The sequence below is a fragment of the Lithobates pipiens genome, unplaced genomic scaffold (genome assembly GCF_037356315.1).
Source record: "Lithobates pipiens isolate NorthernLeopardFrog02 unplaced genomic scaffold, aLitPip1_a1.2 Scaffold_18, whole genome shotgun sequence".
NCBI classification, from domain to species: domain Eukaryota; kingdom Metazoa; phylum Chordata; class Amphibia; order Anura; family Ranidae; genus Lithobates; species Lithobates pipiens.
In genome coordinates this window covers 140,965,879-140,990,759 of record NW_027507758.1, presented here as the reverse complement: position 1 = coordinate 140,990,759, position 24,881 = coordinate 140,965,879, and the positions used below count along the sequence as shown (strand labels likewise).

The 24,881-nt window shown below is 43.8% G+C and overlaps 1 protein-coding gene across 2 annotated transcripts in view; it reads right to left on the bottom strand.

The window, feature by feature from the left end:
* Nucleotides 1-24,881, bottom strand: part of PCNX2 (pecanex 2) — a 272,275-nt gene that overhangs the window by 202,401 nt on the left and 44,993 nt on the right. For both annotated transcript variants that reach the window (XM_077486198.1, XM_077486199.1), the window contains exons 7-8: nt 20,201-20,285; nt 14,817-14,949 (exon numbers count right to left, since the gene is read on the bottom strand). In XM_077486198.1, coding sequence (XP_077342324.1) covers nt 14,817-14,949; nt 20,201-20,285 — 218 coding nt within the window. The remainder of the gene's footprint in view (nt 1-14,816; nt 14,950-20,200; nt 20,286-24,881) is intronic.

The window sequence follows — 24,881 nt, the reverse complement described above, 5'->3', positions numbered from 1 at the left end:
CCGGGCGGATGCAGATCGGCACTTTTCATTGCGCCACAAGGCGGGTTAAAACCCCGCAAATGAAGCGCCACGTCTGCAATCTTGTGTCCAGCGCTGCACTGTGTCCGGCGCTCGCACACAGTGCACTTAAGGACTTTTTTTCAAATTTTTTTTTTAAAGGGCCATTTGAAAAAAAAAATATATATTTTTTAATTTTTTTTGTGACTGCCTGGAGGGGGGGGGCGGCGCCCGGGCGCCCCCTATGGGCGGGCCGCCACTGCCCCAGAGTCTCTTGATGATATTAAGGTCAGGAGACTGTGATGGCCACTCCAGAACCTTCACCTTTTTCTGCTGTAACCAGTGGAGGGTCAACTTGGCCTTTTGCTTAGGGTCATTGTCATGCTGGAAAGTCCAAGTGCATCCCAAATGCATGATTTAAAAAGCAGCCAAACAATTATGTGATCATAAATGGCTTCATAGGATAAGTATTCTTATGAATCAGCACGATCATTCATATTTTCAATATCAATGGCAACATTTCACAATTTCTGCTAGGGCATGGAAACTTTTAAGCACAATTGTACACACCTAGGTGCATCTGTCCCCGACTGCCTTTACACTGAGAACTGAGCGATTTAAAGACAGCTTATCACTCAGTTCTCAGAATCCTGTGAGCAGAGAGCTGGGGACTATTAGGGTCCTTTCACACAAGCGGATGACAGGTCCATCTCCACTCACTCTGCTGAGATGGACCTGTCAGAGCCCCACTGTCCTCTTTTGGGAGATCGGATGAAAACGGACCGCCTGTCCATTTTCATCCGATCCAATCTGCCAGACGGATGGAAAATAGGGTCACCATCCATCTGGATTTCACGGACAAGATTGGATCAGATAGCAAAAGGTGTCAGCTGACATGTCACTGCTCAATAGGAGAGAATGTAGGGTCCGATCAGGTTCGCCTGATCATCGCTCATCGCACCCGTTTACCACGTGATCGCTCCGTCATTTCATACTCTGCAATACCCATCCATACTCTGCAATACCTATCCATACTTGGTGATACCCTGCAATACCCAGCTATACTCGGTGATACTCTGCAATACCCAGCCATACTCAGCCATGCTCAGCCATACTCTGATACCCTGCAATACTTGGTGATACCTAGCCATGCTCGCCATGCTTGGCTGTACTCGGCCTCTTTATGTGACCAGGCTGTGGAAGTCTCACACATGTGGTATCGCCGTACTCAGGAGGAGTAGGAGAATCTATTTTGGAGTGTAATTTTTGGTATGTAAATGCTATGTGTTAGAAATATTGTATAAATGGACAACTTTGTGTTTAAAAAAAAAATGCATTTTAACCACTTCCCGCCCGCCGGTCGTCATATGATGTCCTTGACTTTGTGCGGGGATATCTGAATGATGCCTGTAGCTACATCTGCTTTTTCAGCCGGCGATTCCCTACACCATAAAAACAATAATAGCGGCTTTCCTGAAAGGCTCCATGGCAGCATACGTGTGGGTAGCCCCGCCTCCACGATTACCCAATAGGACCCAACTCCCATAAATCTTTGCTCCTGGCTACTATCAGTGTTCCTTTTTTGTCCTCCCCAGTAGGACCAGATGGTTTCTTTCCTGGAAATAAAACTTCACGACGATCGATTGGCTGATTGACTGAGAATTTTTCCTCCGATAGGCCCTGACTGTTAAGCAGGGTATGGAGAGTATTTGCAGAGTAGCGCTGAAGAAAGGATTTCCTACCTGAGTGCGCACGGTCTGTGTCCCGTTGCTATGGGTGACCATTATCTGCTGGAGGTATGGCGTGTGTGTTCCAGTCCGTTCGGCCAGGTGATCGTTGGTGGAGTGGTGAGCCTTTTATCTATCCATGGCAGCATTGTATTTGTGTGTATTTCTTTTGTTTGTCTTGCGTTCTCCTCCATGCCGTTTGCGTTCGCTTCCGCGTTCCAGCAAACCTCTCTCCTACTTCCGGGTTATGCAGGCGTTCTGCGCATGTGCGAACCCGGTATGAGACCGAGGCTTGGTTCCCGCGCATGCGCGCGAGCGCCTCGCGTCTGACGTCGGCGATGACGTCACGGGCGCCAAATTTAAAAGGCTTTGGAAGCTGTCAGAACCCTGGGAATGTTTGCAGTGGTCGCAGCGACTTCCCGGGACTGTCAGCGCGGCGGTTTAAGGTAAGAGCATGTCCCTTAGGCTGGGGAAATGCTTTTAAAAAAAAAAAAAAAAAAAATGTGTGTTTTATTTTTCTCTTTGGTTGCAGTGTTTCTTAAACTGTGGGTTTATTGTGAATATGGACGCCTTACTGCCTCCTAGTGGCCAGCCCGCTCATGTTAGGTAGGTCTTTAGTATTTATGCTTTTTATATATTGGAGAGAGTGTTTGGCATAGGTAGGATTGACTGTATATCCTTTTCTCTCTCTGTCTGTTTTACCCTTACAGCCCTTCTGGGTCTGATCCACAACCTATCACTTCTAGACGCAGTGGATCATCAAGATCACACCGCCATAAATCCTCCTCAAGATCTAGCCAGCATAGGTCAAGATCTGAACAGCATAATAAGAATTATTCTCACCCCCCTGCTGCTCACTCCAGCAAGCGTACGGAAAAATCATGCTGGGGGTGCAGGATGCCTGTTCCTTCGGACGTATCCTTATGCGATCATTGCTTCTCCAAAGCTGCAGATGAAAGGGATGATGCAGACCAGCGTTTGGAGTCAATAGTAAGACGGGTTGTGAAGGAGTCTCTGCAGGAGAGGGATGCTCTACAGCTGTGTGAATCCCCGTCAGAATTATTGGCTCCTCCACCTGGAGAGAACCCATTGCAGGAGACATGGGAATCCTCTCAGCCAAGCCGCCTATCTGCTCCCATCTCAGATAGTGAATCTGACTGTGAGGATCCTGGTTTAGGTTTTGACTATGGACTGGTGCCTTCATTGGTCAAAGCAGTGAGAGAGGCTCTGAAGTGGGAAGACCCTATTACTTCCCCACCAAAGCAGAGAAAGTTCTTTAAACAGCTCAATAAGGAGCGACAATTTTTTCCCTTCCTTTCAGAGTTGGGTGACATTATTACCGAGGAATGGAGCAAGGTGGATAAAAAGGGTTCCATGCAGTCAAAAATCCTGAAATTATATCCCTTTAAAGAAGAGGATGTGAAGCACCTGGAGTCAGCACCACTGGTGGATGCAGCACTCATGCGTTTGGTGAGATATGTAACCCTACCCTTAGAGGATACGGTATCCTTTAAAGATCCTTTGGAAAGGCGGATCGATTCAGACCTTAAGAGGATTTATCTGACTTCTGGAATGGCTTGCAAACCAGTGCTTGTAATGGCAGCGGTATCCAAGGCCATAGAATCATGGGCTGACTCTGTAGAGGAATTCCTGAGGGGTATTTCTATTGAATCAGCAAAAGACTCCCCTATTCAAGAAATCAGGATGGCGTCTGCCTTTTTGGGGGAGGCATCTATTGATGTTATCCGCCTGATATCTCGGGATATGTTAGCAGCAGTCTCAGCTCGCCGTGCGTTATGGCTCCGTCCATGGCTGGCGGATCCAGCATCCAAACAGGCCTGGTGCCGTATTCCCTTTGAGGGGTCATCTTTGTTTGGTAACAAGCTGGATACTGCCATATCCCGGGCTACAGGTGGGAAATCTGGGTTTCTTCCCCAGGACAGACGTCTTCAAAATCAAAGGCGTCCATTTCCTAGAAGACAAGGCCCTGATCGTGCCAGGGAGGCGCGGAGCTATAGACCTGGTCGAGAATTCTCAAGGTCATGGAGATCCAGGCAATCTTCTTTCAAAAATACCTCAAAAGGGGGTTCGTCCGGCAAGCAGGATTCCGCGAAATCCTTTTGAAATTGGGCCCGCTCAAACTTGTCAGGTGGGGGCTCGTCTTCTCCACTTCAGGCATGTTTGGGCGGCCTCAATTCGGGTTTTTTGGACTGTAAAAACAATTTCCTCAGGTCACAAGTGGGGTTTTATCAGCACCCCAAAGCTAAGATTTATTCCCACAAATCTTCCAGAATCAAAAGAGAAGAAACAAGTCCTATTGACCTACGTGAACTCTTTACTGGATCAAGGCGCAGCCGTTCCCATTCCAGAAGAAGAACGTGGAGAGGGCATGTATTCCCCTTTGTTTCTGGTTCAAAAGAAAAACGGCACATGGAGGCCGGTAATAGATTTGACCCATCTCAATTCCTTCATTCGCAAAGAGAAGTTCAAGATGGAATCTCTGCTTACCATCCAGCAGTCCGTGTATCTGGGGGACTGGATGATATCAGTCGATTTGAAGGACGCTTACTTCCATGTTCCCGTGGCAAAGGAGTTTCAACAATACCTCCGCTTTGCAGTAGGCATTCAACATCTTCAATTTACATGTCTTCCCTTTGGGTTAACAACGTCCCCACGGGTCTTCTCCAAAGTTCTTTTGGCAGTTGTGGCCTTTCTCAGAGTCAAAGGTGTTCGTCTCCATCACTATCTCGACGACCTTCTTCTGCTATCCCAGAACAAAGATCAGCTCTTGGAGCACAAAGACCTAGTCATCTCCACTCTACAGGAGTTCGGGTGGCTTCTGAACTTAGAAAAGAGTCACCTAGATCCAACTCAGTCTCTTGTTTTCCTAGGGGCGCAGTTCAACACAGCAGAAGGTACTATCGCCCTTCCAGAAGAGAAGGTTGGAGTCATACGAGACAGGATTCATGCAGCCCTTGCAGCATCCCATCTTTCGGCTCTCCAATGTCTGAGGGTGATTGGCACAATGTCAGCCACCATTCCCATGGTAAAGTGGGCCCAGTGGCACACTCGTCCCTTTCAGAAGGGGTTTCTACAACAGTGGGACTTATCCAGCCAGACACAGCGCATATTCCTCACTCCAGCCATGAGGACGTCTCTTCTTTGGTGGCTACAGGGGAAGAACCTGCGCAACCACCATTCAATCATTCCCATCTCATGGGTCACGGTAACTTCAGATGCCAGCAACCGAGGATGGGGCGCTCACTGCCTTTCGGAGGTCGCTCAGGGCAGGTGGACGTTTCCATCACAGAGAGTCATCTCCAATGTTCTGGAGCTAAGAGCGGCCTTCCAGGCGCTTCGGTCATTCCATCATCTGACAGCGAATGCCTCGGTCATGCTAAGGTTGGACAACACAACCGCGGTGGCTTACGTAAAGAAGCAAGGGGGAACTCGCAGCTGGTCCCTGTTACAGGAGACGGAGCCAATAATGAATTGGGCTCAGAAGAATTTGTCCAACCTTTCTGCAGTCTACATCCCAGGGGTGCAGAATGTTCAGGCGGACTTCCTATCGCGTGTCGAGTTGGACAACAACGAGTGGTCTCTACACCGGGAAGTATTCGATTGGCTCCTGACCTTAGGATTGTCCCTGGAAGTCGACTTGTTCGCTTCTCCGTGCAATCGGAAGCTTCCGAAATATTACTCAAGGTTCAGGGATCCCCAGGCATATGGGATAGATGCCCTCACAGAACATTGGAAGTTTCAGACAGCTTACGCCTTCCCTCCAGTTCCGGTGATCCTGCAATTCCTTCGGAGACTCAGGTCAGAGAAGGCGGAGATTCTCGCAGTGATTCCTTTCTGGCCCAACAGACCTTGGTTCCCTCTACTGCTGCTCCTCAGTTTTCAAGAGCCAGTTCTCCTGCCTCTCAGGTCGGATTTGCTATCTCAAGGCACAAGGTTACATCCATGCCCATCATGTCTGAACCTCAAGGTATGGTTTTTGAGAGGGAAAGGCTAGAAGCTCTTGGTTGTCCGGAAGAGGTCATCCCAACCCTTCTCAATTCCAGACGCGGGAGTACTAATAGGGTATATGAGCGTATATGGTCCAAGTTTTCGGCCCATATGTCCACCAGAGAAAATTCTTGTAGTTCTCCAACAATACAAGACATACTAAGCTTTCTTCAAACAGGCCTTGATTTACCTCTAGCTATCAGTTCATTGAGAGTCCAAGTATCGGCTATTTCAGCCTTTACGGGTATTTCCTGGGCAAACCATGCACTGGTACAACAATTCTTCAAGGGAGCTACCAGGCTCAGACCCCAAAGAAAACCAAGGTTTCCTAAATGGGACCTCCCTTTAGTGCTGGATTTTCTCTCAAACCTTGGAAAGGATTCTACGGAGCCTCTGTCCATAAGGGATCTCACTCTCAAGACCATCTTCTTGGTAGCTATAACCTCAGCCAAGAGAGTTTCTGAGATTAGGAATTTAGGTTCGGAAGAACCCTTTCTGACTTTCTTTCCAGATAGGGCAGTATTGATTCCCATGTTGGGATCGCATCCCAAAGTAACCTCGGTCTTCCATGAGAATCAGGAAGTTGTGCTTCCCACTTTCAAAAACTCAGAGAGTCAGGATGTTCATCCTCTGGACGTAGGACACGCGCTTAAACAATATTTGGAAGTCACAGCTCCCTTTAGACAAACGAAATTTCTTTTTGTTCTCCCTCATGGCAAGAATAAAGGATTGCGAGCTTCGGCTAGATCTATCTCTACCTGGATCGTTCAGATCATTCAGAGGGCGTACAGAGCAAAGGGCTTGGCTCCTCCTGAGGCATTAACGGCTCATTCAACACGGAGTATTTCAACATCGTGGGCAGCTTCTCGCCATGTGGCGCCTGAAGTTATTTGCAGAGCGGCCTCTTGGTCTTCTATTAATACCTTTGTTTCTCATTACTGTGTAGAGCCAGCGGCTCTGTCTTCTGTTAATTTTGGTTTGCAAGTTTTGTCGGTTGACAATGCTAAATAAACTTTTGTTCTTTGCTCGACATTTTGCCCACCCGGGTGTGTTTGGCGAGTTATTTCCCACACGTATGCTGCCATGGAGCCTTTCAGGAAAACGGAAAATTTATATCAAATACTTACCGTAATTTTCCTTTCCTGATAGGCTCCATGGCAGCAGGAGTTCCCTCCCAAATGTCTGGAGTCGGCTAGTTACGGAACACTGATAGTAGCCAGGAGCAAAGATTTATGGGAGTTGGGTCCTATTGGGTAATCGTGGAGGCGGGGCTACCCACACGTATGCTGCCATGGAGCCTATCAGGAAAGGAAAATTACGGTAAGTATTTGATATAAATTTTCCGTTTTTCTGACCCCCCCGCCGCCCTCCGGTGCTTCTACCGACTCGCCAATACGATCAAAGCCAGAATCTTTTTTTTTATTTCAGGCTTCCCAGCCTAGAGGTGAGATTTGGGGTCTTACTGACCCCATATCTCACTGTAAAGAGGACCTGTCATGCCATATTCCTATTACAAAGGATGTTTACATTCCTTGTAATAGGAATAAAAGTGATCAAAACATTTATTTTTGGGGAAAAAAATGTCAAACTAAATTAAATAAAGTAAAATGAACAATAATAATAATAATAAAAAATTTTTTAAAGCGCCCCTGTCCCAATGTGCTGGAAACGTTGGAGTGAGAGCAATAATTCTAGCCCTAGACCTCCTCTGTAACTCAAAACATGTAACCAGTAAAACAATGTAAAGTGGCACCTATGGGGATTTTTAAGTAGCAACGTTTGGCGCCATTCCACAAGCGTGTGCAATTTTGAAGAGTGACATGTTAGGTATCTATTTACTCAGCATAACTTCATCTTTCACATTATGCAAAAACATTGGGCTAACTTTACTGTTTTTTTTTGTTTTTTTTAAGCACAAACTGTTTTTTTTTCCCCAAAAAAATGCATTCGAAAAATTGCTGCGCAAATACCGTGCGAGATAAAAAGTTGCAACGACCACCATTGTATTCTCTAGGGTCTTTGCTAAAATAAACATATATATAATGTTTTGGGGTTCTATGTAATTTTCTAGCAAATAAATGATGATTTTTACATGTAGGAGAGAAATGACAGAATTGTCCTGGGTGCTCCAGAACGCCTGATGGTGCTCCCTGCATGTTGGGCCTCTGTATGTGGCCATAGTGTGTAAAAGTCTCACACATGTGGTATCGCCATACTCGGGAGTAATAGCAGAATGTGTTTTGGGGTGTAATTTGTGGTATGCATACGCTGTGTGTGAGAAATAATCTGATAATATGACAATTTTGTGAAAAAAAAAAAAATCACCATGCCTCTTACTAAATACCTTGGAATGTCTTCTTTCCAAAATGGGGTCATTTGGGGGGTATTTGTACTTTTATGGCATGTTAGGGTCTCAAGAAATGAGATAGGCCGTCAGTACTTCAGGTGTGATCAATTTTCAGATATTGGCACCATAGCTTGTGGACTCTATAACTTTCACAAAGACCAAATAATATCCACCAATTTGTACTTATTTTTACCAAAGATATGGAGTAGTATAAATTTTGGGCAAAATTTTTGAAGAAAAATTACTAATCTGCTAAATTTTATAACAGAAACGAAGAAAATTAATTTTTTTACAGAATTTTCTTTTATAGCACAAAAAATAAAAAACCCAGCGGTGATTAAATACCACCAAAAGAAAGCTCTATTTGTGTGAAAAAAAGGACACAAATTTCATATGGGTACAGTGTTGCATAACTGAGTAATTGTCATTCAAATTGTGAGAGCACCGAAAGCTGAAAATTGGTCTGGTTATTAAGGGTGTTTAAGTGCCCAGTGGTCAAGTGGTTAAAGTTCACACATGCCCATCCTCATGATACCCAGCAATCCAGTTTCTATAGGTGCAAAATTCTGACACGTTTGTTTATATATATTTACAATGGAACAATTGTCATTCATTCCAGCATTCATCTACTTCCATGTATCATCTCATTATGATACATATCTACATATGATTTTCCATTTTAGGTTTCCTTCATATAAACATAGAGAGCTATATGTATACTTATTTATGTGAGTATGCAATTGTCTTCACATAAAACACACTATATTAGCAGAGCCATTGTTATTATCATGTTTATTTTTATGCGGTTTCTTTTTTAGAATTCATAGATATAATTTTATCATATTTATTTGTCAAAATTATGTTATTCACACTCATCTCCAATTGGTTGTTTAAGATGCATTTTGTCCTTCTGTGTTTTTATTCTTTTATTCTGCATTAATTGTTGTCTTGCCAGCACTAGACATTGGCAATCTTACCATGTCCCATTTATGAGTAATTTTAATTTTTAGCCACAAGATGGCACCAATCTTGGCCACTAGAGGGCCTCCTGAACTGTCAATTCATGTGAGTGATAATTGACGTACCGCACCCACGAATCAACCCCCCCCCCCCCCCCCATATAAGGCACTCACACTCCTGCATAAGCCAACTTGAAAAAGGAGTGTGCCTGTCATTACCACCAGCAGAGCACACGCTTGGAAACGCATCGCATCATACACGGTAAAGTCAGACGCCGCTGTGGACAACATGAGTTCCAGCCCCTCTTCAGTGGCGCTTCTTTGTTTTTGTGAACACTTTTGGAGATTGCCCCACACTTGCACCATTCACATTTTATATATATCTTATCCACATATATCACCTATCTGCATAAATCCCCCATATCTACTGTAGGAAGTACCCTGTGATGTTCTGACTACGTCTTTGGTTCTGGACTCCTTGGTAATCGACTATGCATCTATCCTGCTCTTTTGTACATGTAAAATTAAATTTTACCTAACCCCCTTCCTGCCCCTGCTGCCTATTACAAATAACCCATTGTTCCCCCCGGGTCTGGACCAGCCTCAGGTGTTCGCGCAGTGGACCTCACGGGGCCTTACCCAGGTACACCATCTGCCGACTACATGTACTCCACCGACGTGGTCTGCATTCTGCAAATCCTATGACGCTCCCCAGGCAGAATTCAGCACTGGATAGCTAGGCTCCAACGTACCTCCTCCTACCCGTTGTAGACATCCGCTTTTGAACATATCTGTTTACATACCCCAGGTTCCCCGGACCTCATCTCCACCCTCTATGCAGCTTTGAATAGTCGATCATCTCTCCCCTAACTCTCCTATGTGTCCCAGTGGGAGCGGGTATTTGGACATGGGCTCGATCCAGCGGACTGGAGCAAGGCCTGGTCTTCTGTAGTTAAATGTTCCTTTAATACTGCCATCTTGGAGGCAGCATACAAAGTGCTATTGCAGTTGTACTGGGTTCCAGCATGTATTGTCCATGCCAACCCAGCCTCTAGCAAATGCTGTTTCCAGGAATGTGGCCATCTTGGGGATGTAATTCACATCTGGTGGGCCCACCTGCAAATAGTGGGGTTCTGGTCCAGAGTGTTTGGTTTGCTGTTTTCTCTGTTCCATTTAAATGTCTGTAAAAAGGTCAAATTTGCACTATTACATTGCCCCTTACTGGGTTTGTTTGCTCGTCAACATAAACTGGCAACCTATCTGTTCATAGCGGCCAAAAGCACGATTGCTCAAGCATGGAAAAAAAAAACTGTTCCCTGAAAGACCGCTTGACGTCCATGGTGGTCAATGAACAAATGTCTAGCAAACTCAAAGACACGCATGCCAAGTTCCTTAAAATTTGGGAGCCATGGCTGGCATATGTCTTCCCCGAACTCCCTCTGGCTAGTATGGATCGGCTCTCACTGGTTTCCTGGATGGTCCTGGGTCCCCCTCTGCTTTTCCCTTCTCCCCCTTACCCACTTTTTCTTATTCTCCCCCTCTCTTTCCTATTTCTCTCTGTTTTTCTTCTCTTACCAGGGTTCTTAGCCCAAGACAAGTTTAATGCAGAGTTAATGCATTTTGTCCTGGTTTTTCCTGCACTTATGGGAGTTACCCCAAATTACGTATGTTGCACTCAGGATTTCTGTGACTGTTATTTAGGAGGCTCCCCTCCTCAGTTTATGTTGCATTTCCTTTTGTTGTTTTTGTCTCCTATGTGCCAGTTCTAGCCCTGAGTGGGCAATCTAAGTGCCTTTGATATTGTTGTATGTTTAATACTACTTCTGCAATAAAAATTATTGAACCAGAAAATTAAATTTTATCAAAATTATGTAAATTGACACATGCTTGACTTAAATATGCATCTTCATGTTGTTTTTTGAGCATACATCACTATTACTATATTTATGATGTTATGTAAATATGTTATTTGCCTTATAGATTTATCCTCCTGAGTGGATTAAGCAGTCCTTTGATTGTGAAACATGTAGAGGATTGCATGTCCTATGAGGATTCTTCAAATATTGAACTCATCCTGAAGTCTACAAGTATTCATATAAAAGTATAAACTATACTGACTGTTTCTATGTATTGATTCTTTGTAATCATGTCTATTCTTTTATATCTATAATAAATGTAATCGTTTTTATTCAAAAGTATATTGTGCTGTTCGGTACAAAGATAGTCAATTATTCCCCCTCCTAGATGGTAAACAGCCTCAGAAACTGTCTCCACCCCTTTCTTCAATATTATTACTTGGATGATGGTACCCATTTTTTGTTTATTTTTTTTTACCTCCCATTTTGGGATCCTAACATTGAGGCAAACCTTCCAGTTTCCTACATGGTTATGATGTAATTTCCTGTCTATGTGTTCCTATTTGCCAAGTAAAACAATAAGAGCTCAGCCATGTTTTTATCAACATCTTGACTGGTCATACCTGCAGCAGATTTCCAAAAAGAAGACATCCCCTGTTTTGGGTTTGCTAGATGTTAAAACTACCCAAGATTAATGCAGTTAATATGAGATTATAAAAGCTGCATACAGACACATTCAGCCCAAAATGTAACGTAAAAGGGACGAGGCTGCAGTAAGAAAACCGTCTAATCACTATCTCTAATCAGTACTCCGCAAAAGCCCTTATTGTCTTGCCAAAGACCTTTCTTTTGGATCTATTTGTAAAGATCCCCTTTTTTCTGTCACTTGCAATGTGAGCAGCGGGAATTCCTTATAATGGCCACAGCAGATGTGCAGACCCTGGAGCTCAACTGCTGAGATGTCACTAATACAGTCTGCAAGGGACATGTGCAAATCATTTAGTTATGAATCGAAATTTGGACAAACTTGGCGTTCTTAGGAGATTCGGATGTATCCAAATCTCTGAATCACAATAGTAATGAATTTCAAGGAATCCAAAATAAATTACAAAAACAACAAATTCAGTCGTATTCATTTTCTTCATTCAGAAGACAGGATGCAATAGTTTGGGCCTTGAAATAACATAAATGATTCAAATTGATTCAGATCCATTAGTTTTTATTTTGGTGTGTGTAGCGTAAATATTATAATAAGATCTTTTTTGTATTGGAGTTGAACTTGAGAGACCATACATTTAATTTGTATGTGTGCTGCCCAACAAAGTCAGTTGGGAATAAGGAAACAAATTCAACTTAATAACATATGTATTAATTCAGATTAATTTGTTTTATTCAAAAGAGAATGATGCAGTAGTATTTGACGCTTGTTTAATAAACTGATTTTTGCATTAACGTGTCATTATTATGAAAAGAAAAATGCAGTACATATAGAAACGTATTGCAATAAATACAGTAAGATATAAAAGTGAAATAAGATAATTCCTACTTACAGGAAGTCCCTGAGTTACGGACACAATAGGGACTGTAGGTTTGTTCGTAAGTCAAAGTTGATTGTAAGTCGCAACCTCGTGTAACCTCCGGTCGGAACACTGCATTCATAAGTGTAACATCTGTTTGTGCATGGATGTGGGATGTTTTGGGTGCTTGTTATGTTATCTGGGGCTCTTTAGGCATGCGGTACATGTAGTACTACAGTATGGGATGTGTCCGGAGGTATCCAGGACCAGCGTGGAGCACAAGTGGCCAGCATTTGAGGCCATTCGTAAGTAGGAGTCATTCGTAACTCAGGTGTTTGTAACTCAGGGACTGCCTGTATTGTGTTTGGGTTGGATGGAGGTGGATCCATCAGAATCTCTGAATCACAATACAGGGAATGAACCTGAATTTATTATTATAAATTTATATAGTGCCAACAGTTTACGCAGCGCTTTACAATGTATAGGGGAGACAACACAATTACAGTACAATACAAAAGGTACAGGAGGGCCCTGCTCATAGAGCTTACATTCTAAAGGGAGGGGGTGGTGGTACAAAAGGTAATAGCTGAATTAAATTTTGTTCCATATATTATTTTCAGATGCATATGAATCTCGTCGATTTCATACAATCCACTCATTCCATTTCTCTTTCTGGGTTGGACTAGCAGGAATGACTCCGAGTGTATAAGTAATCTCCCAATATAACAAATTAATACGTTCAAAGGAATATAAAGCAAATCATTCTAACATAATGATTATGACTAAAGAAAATGATTTACTTAAAGTAATCTGAAACAAAACAAATTTTTTATTGTGCGTCTTGCACATGTCAAGTTTCCAAGCCATAAAAGAAAATAGCAGATGGTTAAAAACAGTCTAGCACAGTGATGGCAAACCTTGGCACCCCAGATGTTTTTGAACTACACTTCCCATGATGTTCATGCACTCTGCAGTGTAGTTGAGCATCTTGGCAACTGTAGTTCCAAAACATCTGGAGTGCCAAGGTTCGCCATCTCTGGTCTAGCATGTACTAAAACTAAACCGCTAACAAGGAACCAAATACTTTTGCTTGTTTGGTGTCCAGCATAGCAAGGGTCTTCCTTCCAGGCCTCAATGTCTTGCTACAAAGGAGGATGAATGGTCATTATTGAAGCAGATTAACCACTTGGCACCCATACTACGTCTATTGACGTCATGGGCTTTGTGGTGTAATATCTGAATGATGCCTGAGGCACGTTTTCAGCCGGCGATTCCCTGCACCATAAGAACGATCATAGCGGCTGTTCCGCCGCTTGATCGTTCTTACGGGCGGTGGGAGGGGACGCCCTCCCGCCGCCCTCCGGTGCTTGTACCGACTCACCGCTTCCATCGGTGAGTCGGTCACAGGATCCGCCGGCTCCCGGAAGTTACCATAGAGATTTCCGGCGGACCAGATCGTCCCCGGAGTCTCTATGATCGTCCGGAGGCCGGGCGCGATGTTATGACGTCACGCCTGGCCTCTGCATTCAAATTAATGGAGCCGTTTTGGCTGGGAAGCCAGGATCGTTTTTTTTTATTATTATTTTAGGCTTCCCAGCCTACAGGTGAGATATGGGGTCTTATTGACTGTAAATAGGTCCGATCGTGCCATATTCCTATTACAAGGGATGTTTACATTCCTTGTAATAGGAATAAAAGTAATCAAATTTTTTTTATAGTGCAAACTAAAAAAAAAAAAAAAAAAAAAAAAAAAATGTAAAGCGCCCCTGTCCCCAGAAGCGAATGCATACGTTAGTCCCGCCCACATATGAAAACGGTGTTCAAACCACACATGTGAGGTATCGCCGCGAACGTTAGAGTGAGAGCAATAATTCTAGCTCTAGACCTCCTCTGTAACCCAAAACATGTAACCAGTAAAAAAAATACAGTGCGAGATAAAAAGTTGCAACGACCGCCATTGTATTCTCTAGGGTCTTTGCTAAAAAAACATATATAATGTTTAGAGGTTCTATGTAATTTTCTAGCAAAAAAAATTATGAATTTTACATGTAGGAGAGAAATGTCAGAATTGGCCTGGGTGCGAAGTGGGTAATAACTAAAATTGAAAGTATGGCTAATATAACATACATTCCTTGGAAGAATGCTGATCCAGGCTACTTCCAGTGCTAATCATGAAACCAAAAACTCATCACATCACTTCTAAAAGTGTGGATCAAATATATGTTGAGTACAGGCCCACTTTACCAACCCAAAACCAAAATTGCTATCCCATTAGTTTAGTCAATCTTCCTAGCAGTGAGAATACCATAATACTAATTCTAAATATGTAAACTCTCTACTAGATTTTTGCACTTTAATGCTTGTTTGCTATAATTAAACCCTAGGAATAAAAGAAAAGCACCAACCTCGGTTCTGCTCACAGCTTGTTTTGCAGGCTTTGATGAAACTTGTTTTTGCAGTGACTCTTCATCAGGATCATCAGAAAACAGTCCCTGGTTTTCTGACACTGTCTCTGTTTCTGACTTAGAACCTGTATCACTAAACAGAACAAAAAAAAAAAAAAAATCATCATTAGTAATATAAGATATTCTTTAAATAACACTCTTCTCAAATTATGATGACACGCGATTGAATGTCAGTGTACAGTAGATTTCAATTTACATTAAATCTTATTTAGCTTATTATCTTTATATATTTCTTACTGTATTTTGCAAGGTAAATACTGTATAGTGTGCATTTCTAATCAGGATAACTTCCAGTTCTTTGTTGTATTTCCTGTCATAATCAGAGTTACTGGTATGGTATGCTTGGACTCCAATCCTTTTTCCGGCAGATACTTTGGGTTCTTCTGGTTACATTTTTTCTTCCTTGGCTTGCTTAAAAATAACAAAACATAACTAAAAGCTTACAGATGGTCTCTAAGCATGTGTTGATAAATACTAAAGATGCAAAACTATGGCTTGACCTGAGAAGTGTTCCAAAAGGTTTGAATTTCATTGGTCTTAGACCCCTTTCACACCAGGGCGTTTTGCAGGCGCTATAGCGTTAGAAATAGCGCCTGCAATCCGCCCTAAAGAAGCTGCACCATTGTATGTAGTGTGAAAGCCAGAGGGCTTTCACACTACAGCAGTGTGCTGGCAGGACGTCAGAAAAAAGTCCTGCCAGCAGCTTCTTTGGAGCGGTGAAGGAGCGGTGTGTTTACCGCTCCTCCACCACTGCTCCCCATTGAAATTAATGGGGCAGCGCTGTAATACCACTGGCAAAACGCCGCTATTGCGGCGTATTGCCAGCGGTTTTAACCCTTTTGCAGCCGCTAGCGGGGGTAAAAGCGCCCCGCTAGCGCCCAAAATTACCGCCGCCGCAATGGGCAGTGTGGTGTGAAAGGGGTCTTACTGTCTGTCAAACGACAAGGTGTGGGGACATAGGGGCTGAACTTTAATATGGTGCTATAACAATTAGCCAGTGTAGCTCTACACATTCATTCTCTGTGCTTTCCAACATTCCAAGAGGATGCATTTGTTTTGTTTTTTTAATCAGAATTTTTTCTATTGAGATTTTTAAAAGAAAAAGAAAACAAACTCGGATAGTCGGATAGAGATGTTTTTGGGTTGATTTACTAAAGGAAAATAAACTGCGCACTTTGCAAGTGCAGTTGCACTATTTTGTCCCCAGAGCTTAATGCATATGGTGAAGTTTCACTTTGTAACGGATACCCAATCAAGTGAAATAAAAACAGCATTTTTGCTTGCACATGCTTGGATAATGGAAATGAGCAGAGCTTCACCGCATTCAACAAGTTCTGTGGAAAATGAATGCAACTGCACAATTAAATCAGCCCCATTATATCCTTAATTTAGTAAACGCCAAAGCTTCATATAAAATGGAATCATGACATATGGATTGCAGTGAATAATGAGTACAAATGTTGCAAAGGCATTATTTTAACATTTACAGGTTGCAAAGACACTCTCATCAAATCCACCAAAAAACACATTAAAAATCTGAAAATGATAAAAGAATCACAAACAGGAAATACCAATTTACTAATTATCGATTGTCAAGTATTCATTTGCCACACCAATCATTACCACTCAAAGTAAGCACCTACAAAGGGGCACCTCTTACAAATTTGACTCGAAGTAAAGACATCCATTGAGAAAGGGCCAAGTCCCATTCAGCTTTTCAATCCATACAGACCATAGTTTCAGAATTTGTGCTGGGCATTCCCTACTAGTATAAGTCAGTTTTTCAAATGAGAGTATATTGTGCATTTCTGGAAACGACTCCTCAGCTGTGGAAAGGAGCTAAGAAGCCCAACTTCTAGTAATCAAATTGAGTGTGATAAAAGGGCTCTGCAAATAGCATTTGTAATGTATTGATTCAGAGTGGTCATGTAACAGTATCTAAGTATACCCATAGGAGTGTCACATTTGAGAGATACCAAGTACAAGGGTTGATTAACTAAAACTGGAGAGTGCTAAATCAGGTGTAGCTGTGCATGGTAGCCAATCAGCTTCTAACTTTAGCTTGTTCAATTAAGTGTTGATAAAAAAAACTGGAAGCTCATTGGTTTCTGTGCAAAGCTGCACCAGTTTTTGTACACTTCAGTTTTCGTAAATCAACCCCACAGTGTTTAGTGTAGAGACTACCTCATTCCACGAGAGCGAGCGAGCGAGAGCGAGAGCGAGAGAGAGAGAGAGAGAGACATGTCCAAGAGCACAAGAACCTAAATATGTGCCTCTACATAGAGCATGTTTATGTGTACTGCCTGTGACCAACATAGTTGCTGAAAGCTGGAGTGGCCGCCTGTGGCAGACTTACCTGGGCACCTAACAGAGCACTAATGTATGGACAATAGTTGGCACAGCACAGCAAATTGAGCATTTGGCTATTGATTTCATGCCCTCACAAAAGCAGAACTTTAACCACCCCTTAAACCCAATTGAACCTACAGTTTAAATGGGCTAAATACAATCTGGGTGCATTAAAAAAGTGTGAACTATATTTTGTGTAAAAATCAGCCACAGCGAATGTCTTGTTTGCCCCCATCCCCCCCCCCCCCCCCAAAAAAAAAAAAAAAAAACACAGCACCAGCCGCCACTGCTCTAACATCTCCAAAATGTTTCCCAACACCAAAAAAAACTTCTATTATCTCTCACCTCAGTTACTGACACTCCTTCCTTGGTTTTATATAGGCTATCCCCCCTTCAGTCCATCTTGAATGCTGCTGCCACTCATCCACGTTACCAACTGATCATTGTCAGCTGCCATCTCCTACTCATCTCTTCAGGGAGGCCTATTCCACCTGCACCTGATAAACCAACTGTACGTTTAGTTTCTACATAACCTAATTACTCACAGTCGAGGCCGAAACTGGGGGGGCAGGGTTAGCATGTGCCCTGGGGCAGCATTGAGGGCGGGCGCCGCAGCTGGTACCAATCCTCCTGCACCTGCTTCTCCACCTAAACCTCCCGCAAGTGAATTGCTGCCTCCCGTTTCTCTGGTCCCCCTGCAGCACTCACCTCCTCTCCCTGGCTAGCTGTGCAGTATGCGGACGGACCAGGGGCGGGCTGACCATTCAGGCATTTGGGCCCAGGCCACCATGTGGAAAGCAGCATTCATTTCTTCTAACTACATACACTTTCCGGTGGTGTATGTAGTCAGAAGCTCCGATCCCAGTGTCCATCTCCCCCTTCCCCCGTAGTGCCCTGCACTCGCTATGTGATCTCTGCTTCAGATCCCCCCTCCACCTCCCAGCATCAGTCATGAGTGCCGTGTGCTGGAAGAATCGAGAGGTGGCGCACACCACAGGAAGGGAGAGAGGTGAGCTGAATTGTCCTGGAGGAAGTCTGGGGAGGTACGCTGCAAGGTTTCTGCTAGGAGGATTTGTTTTGCAGTGAAGGGTCATACGCCTAGGTGGCAAGGAGGACTGGAAAAGACAGCCTGTGTGTGTCTCTGTGGGGGTGGGGAGGTTAGTCTGAGTTAGCAGCAACCCCCCAGAGCTGGCAGACATTTCCCAAATTGACACACAGCCCTACCTATATAAAAACAAAAAAACCCAAGCACTCTGTCCAGTTAAAATATAAACCTTAGCGCCTTTGGATAAAAAAAAAAAACTCTGATCATCAAACTCCAGCTGCAGTAAAAAACTTGCTAGAAAGCAAATAGCAAAAAAGCAAAAGACTAATGTAAAAAATAGTTTGCTGTGCTTAGAATAGATCAAATTAATGTATACATTCAGAACATACAAAACTAATAACGTCCCATTAGGTGATGAAACAAAGTGCTGGTGCTTAAATTGACTTCTCTTGTGGAAAGGTGCTCAGACTGGGTGCCCCACATAGATGTGCACTCACCCTGGATGTTGATCAACAATCACTAGTATGGTCTCTTAAGCATGTGGGGAAACCCCTGGGGAGCCTGTTGAAATGCCGTCCCATGCAAGGATATACCTCATAGGGATGGATGGAAATTACAAAGAAAAACCTTCATTGCGGAATGCCATTAAAACGGGTTTATTCAATACACAAATTAAAAAATATGTATCTGTTGTTTCTGCTGTTGTTTAGCCCAATAAACTCCCTTAAGAAGGTTGTACACTATTGGAGCTTTTTTCATTTTATTTGAGCCATAGCTGGAATGTCCGGATAACCAGAGTTTTTATTTTCCATAGCCATTGAACTATGATTTTAGCCTTTGTGCATTTGGACTTTGACCCCTGAACCCTCTCTTTTGTTACACTTTATGTACATTTATTAATCATTTGTTTTTTCAGCGCAACTTACTTTTTATACTGCACAGCTAGCCAGGGAGAGGAGGTGAGCAGTGCGGGGGGGGGGGGGGGACCAGAGAGGTGGGGGGTGGAAAACAGAGGAGCAGGGGGACAAGGGCAGGGTGGGGGACCAGAAGAGCATGAGGGGGGCAGAGGAGCATGTGGGGGAAACAGGGGAGCATGGAAGAGCATGTGGGGGGATTAGAGGAGCAGGGGGGGATTAGGTGAGCACAGGGAACGAGAGGAACATGTGGGGGGCCAGAGGGGCACTGGGGACCAGAGAAGCATGTGGGGGACCAGAGGAACATGTGGGACCAGAGGAACATGGGGGAACAGAGGAACATGGGGGAACAGAGGAACATGTGGGAACAGAGGAGCACAAGAGGGATCAGAGGAGCATGACGGGGAACAGAGGAGCAGGTGGGGGAAACAAAGAAGCGGGAGACCAGAGGAGCACAGGGGAGACCAGAGGAGCATGCGGAGTACCAGAGAAGCACAGGAGGGACAAGAGTAGCACAGGGACCAGCAGGGGAGGACAGAGGAGCATGTGGGACCAGAGGAGCATGGAGGATCAGAAGAGCATGTGGTGGATTGGAGGAGCACAGGGGGAACCAGAGGAGCATGTGTGGGACCAGAGGAGCATGGGGGCTACCAGAGGAGCACGGGGGGAGGGGACAGAGACAGCTGACTCAACAGCTAGGCCTGGGAGTTTCTCACTTTCCTGCCTAATCTTGTCCCGTTATCGTGGGGTGGGCGCCAAACTGATTCTTTGCCCAGAGTGAAAGAATGTCTGTCTTTCTACTGGTTTTGGTACTGCTCACAGTTATTACTGTGACTCAGTTGACCCTACCTTTTAGATTGTAAACTGTAACAAGCAGGGCTCTTTTAACTCTTGTATTGATTTATAGTGTAACTGTATTGTCTCCCTTTATTTTGCAGAGTGCTCCGCAAACTGCTGACATCATATAAAGAAAGTATAATAATAATGATAATATCCCTAGATATATGTTTACTCACTGTGTTATGGAGGCCACACTAAGATTTACTGATTCACACTGAATTTCAAACTGGTGTCCACCTTTCTGGCAACATGTCCTGTGTTCTGCAAAAATAAATGTAAAAAAAAAAAAAAAATAAGTTACATTATAAGTCAATTCAAAACTTCCTCTGTATGTGGCACTATTTAAAGATATTAACCACAACAATCAGCTTACCAAAATTTCAAAAGAAAAGGTAGTTTTCTTTTAGTAACAAACTCTACTATTACTCATTATTTGATCTGCTTAATTAACCTTGTAACATTAAAAATACCAGGATGTCTGCACCATAAAATCTGTTTCTTCAAGGTCATTAAGACAACGTTTTTTAACTCCAGTCCTCAAGTACCCCCAACAGGTCATGTTTTCAGGCTTGTCATTATTTTGCACAGGTAATTTGATTAGTTTCACTGCCTTGGTATGTACCACAGCCGTTTCATCTGAGGAAAATCCTGAAAACATGACCTATTGGGGTTAGTTAAGGACATGACCTGTTGGGGGTACTTAAGGACTGGAGTTGAGAAACATTGCATTAAGGGACATAGGATCAGTATTCTGAGACATAAGGTTATACAGCCACCTACAGGAGGATTTGGATACTGGCAAGCAAAAAAGTTATTGGCCAGCCAAGTATAGCCCCTCCTATTCCCAGCATGCTTTAGTTTTGTAGAAAAGTAATACTTAGGAGTAGATCACAGAGGGGTGGGACCAAGGAACAGATTTTACAATAAGTTAAAAAATTCTGCTTTCTTAATCCTTCATTAGAGGACACAGGCTATTAATGTATGGGATGTCCAAAAGCAGTCCAATTGAGTGGTGAGCAACAGTAACAAAACGCTAATGCCGCGTACACACGACAGAAATTAAGTCTGGCAGACTTTCGACTGAGTTCTGACGGAGTTCTAACAGAGTTCTGACGGACTTTCCGAATGAACGGACTTGGCCACACACAATTACACCAAAGTCCGATGGATTCGAACGTGATGACGTATGACTGGACTAGAATAAGGAAGTTCATAGCCAGTAGCCAATAGCTGCCCTAGCGTCGGTTTTAGTCCGTCAGACTAGCACACACACGAGCGGATTTCTGGGTCCGGCAGAGTTCTGTCGGAAAAATTTGAAACATGTTCCATTTCTAAAGTCTGTCAGGCCGCGTACACACGCGCGGACTGTTCGCCCAACCTTGTCCGCTGAACAGTGTTTGGGTGGACAGTCCGCTCGTGTGTGGGGCTTCAGCGGACAGTTTCAGCGGACAGTTGGACGAACAAGGTCTTACGGAAATTCCGAAAAACTGTCCGCTGAAACAAGGTTTCAGCGGACTGTTCGCTCGTGTGTAGGCTTGTTCGGCCAACTAAGTCTCGCGCATGCTCAGAAAGGATTTCCACGTCGGAAGGTTGCATTGCAGTGTATAGGACGTCGTATTTTTCGTCCCGTCGTACGTGCCGTTCACGTCATCGCGCACGGTTTCAGCAAACTGTTCGTCCGTCGTGTGTGGCCATGTCCGTCCATGCTAAGTTTGAGCGGACTGTTTGCCGAAACTGTTGGACGGACAAAGTTGGGCGAACAGTCCGCGCGTGTGTACGCGGCCTCAGACTTTTGCAAATCAAAAGTCCGCTGCAGCCCACACACATTCGAATAGTCTGCCGGAATCATTCCGTCAGACTTTTGATGTTGAAAAGTCTGGTCGTGTGTACGGGGCATAAAAGGCTCACATAACAGAAAACAGTGAAAATGGGGCTCAAAAAGCTACCTGAATGACCTTACACTCAATACTGGCATCAGGTGAAGCTTAAACATCCACCTGGTAAAACCTAGAGAACATATGAAGATAGGACCAGGTGGCAACCTTGCAAATCTGGGAAACAGTTGTCTAATACCTAAAAGCCCAAAAAGTGCTCCCTGACTTAGTAGAGTACACTTTGACAGGAAAAAGTGGAACCTTATCTGTGTCTAAGATACTGAGAAATAATGACCCGAGAAGATGGTTCCACTTTATGAGGTCCATCAGGGATAGTCAGACTTTATGACTGAAGCAGTGGCTGAAAGGTAAAACCTCAAAGCACAGATCACATGCAGCCAGTGAAGGGAAATTTCCTTCCTTGAAGAACGTTGGGGCGGAATGATAATCGTGTCAGCATTTTTCCAATAGAACACACATTCTAAGGTAAGGAATGTATCAGAAAAGTTTTGGCCTCTGAGACATCCCAGAATAATGACAGCCATTGTAGAGGCAACAAGCTTTTAAAATTTTAGGTTGTCTTGAACAGCACCAATAAGTAAAGATTAGGTACCTTCCGGCTGGGTTTACACCATTGCGAATAGGATGCGGTTTTCCGTATCCAATTTGCAATAGCAGGAGATTTTGACCGGCTCACTATGGTTCACATATCTCCGCAGCGGGTCTCCGCATTGAATCCAGCCTGTGTCAGGGGTTCACTCCAAGCGTTGTGCTTTAAGGACACCACCACTCGCTTTTATCCGTTTCAGGGCTGGTTTTGCCCACTTATATTTAAAAGAAAGTTCAAAATAAACACAGAAGATTCCCTCACAGGCGTATTCAGTATTTCAGTCCTGCTACCAAAGTAAACGATTTTCAGCCCTCCTGGCTTGTAAACGCAGCTCTCCAGCTCAGGCCTTGCAGTTTAGGTCCTTGGTCTGTCTCCCACAGGCCAGATGCTCAGCACCTCCGTGCATACAGCAAGTAGCCTTGTGCTACACTGGCTTCCACCTCTCTCTCCTAAGTGAAGCCCTACTGACTCCCATGCCCAGACCTCCTGTCTACAGGGTGGAGTCGTCTCCAACTGGGAGCCTAGAGCCCTGGTCTGGTGATTACTTAAAGCCCAGAACACAGCTGACTCATTAGTGAACTGGCTGTTTATTAGACCTAGATCCTGGCAAGGTACCGCCCTGCTACACCTGTGAGCAGTGGTAGCCGACTGCCTTTCCTCAGCAACAGGCTCAACCATTAACAATTTGTGAGTCTAAGCAATTGCACCAGAAGGCACAGAGTCCACAACAGCTGAAGAAATGTCAGACAAAAATCCTGGCAGAAATCATAGTGGCACACATTTTAGGCCTAGGGCTTCACATGTTTTGTATCACAGAAAAAAGCACGACTGTTGGGTGCTTCTGGCACAATAAGTGCAAAGCACAATTTTCACATGTTCCAGGAACGCACAAAAGTGCAGGGGGTGTGAACAGGGCCCTAAAGTAAGACCTCTCATGTTAAAACAGTTTGGTGTCTTTAAGACGATTACCTTTATACCAAGGAGGCAAAATTCAAAAAGGATTTGATTTAATTTTCAGGTCTGATCATTTCTGTTTAAGGCAATGTATCGGTCAACTTGGACTGGCTGGTGTTGACCAATAGAAAATAAATCCCGTGGTTTGTGGGCTTTGCCAGTGTTCATAGAAAATTTTCTATAATACTGCACATTGAGCCCACCTTCAGTTTCACTAAAAATAATTCAAGGTTTGATCCAGCTTAAGAGTCCATTCACACTAGTGAGATTTAAAAATTGTGCAATTTCCATTACGACTTTACCTTGCGACCTTGATGCGATTTTGATTAGACTTTGGATGAGCGTGACTTTGTTATGACTTTGGTTGGGGAATGTGATTGTTTTGTTTGTGCTCTACAAAGCTATTAGACATGCGCAGAACATAAATATTCATTTAGTTTCATTCGGTTTCCTTACTTTCTAATGAATTCCAAATTTTCAGAATGATTGGAATTCGGATCGGTTGAAAATTGATCAATTGATCTGAATTCTATGTGAAGAATAGCTGGTTGTTAAGGAGCAGGCCGGGAAGCCGGCCGCCTCGTCCTTAACAACCGATGACTCATCAGCTGTCAGCGGGTTTCTCCACTGACAGCTTAATGTAAAAAACAGAATGCCGGCAATAAAAAATAAAAGACCACGCTAAAATTTTTTAAAAAATGGCGTGGAGTCCCTCCAAAATCCAAACCAGACCCTCATCCAAGCATGCAACACGGCAATGCAGAAAAGGGGGGGACAAGGGGGTCCAATATTCTAGACCCCCCCCCATGGTAATGAATAGGGGCTACATAGTGCTCCTACTCATTCACCAAGAAGAAAGTGTAAACATTAAATAAAAACACAACACAAGTTTTTGACATTTCCTTTATTAAAAAATAATAAATTATTAATAAATGTCTCTCGATGTAGATGCATCGTCAATTACGCCGCACACCGACAATCCACAACCTGTGGCCCTGGCAAAAGCTCCCGCCATCTGTCTGCTCTGCCATTAGACAGCTCTTAAATAATTAAGGGCAGGGACACCCAGTGATGTCACTGATTGGCACCGCCCCCTTGTGATGTAATTGGCCGAGGACATGCTGGGTCGGTGATGTCACAAGGGGCAATGGCACCCAGCAGGTGCCCCCCGCCCCTTAGTTATTTAAGGAGCTATCACAGGGCAGAGCAGGCAGATGGGGGGAGTTTTTTTTCGGGTCAGCGGTGGTGGTGGGTGGCGGGATTTTTGTTTATTTTTATTTTTTAATAAAGAAATAGTAAAAAATTTGTGTTGTGTTTTTATTTACTTTTTACACTTTATTTGGTACCCCATACTCATTCACATAGGAGGGGCCGGGATCTGGGGGCCCCCTTTTAAATGGAGCTTCCAGATTCTGATAG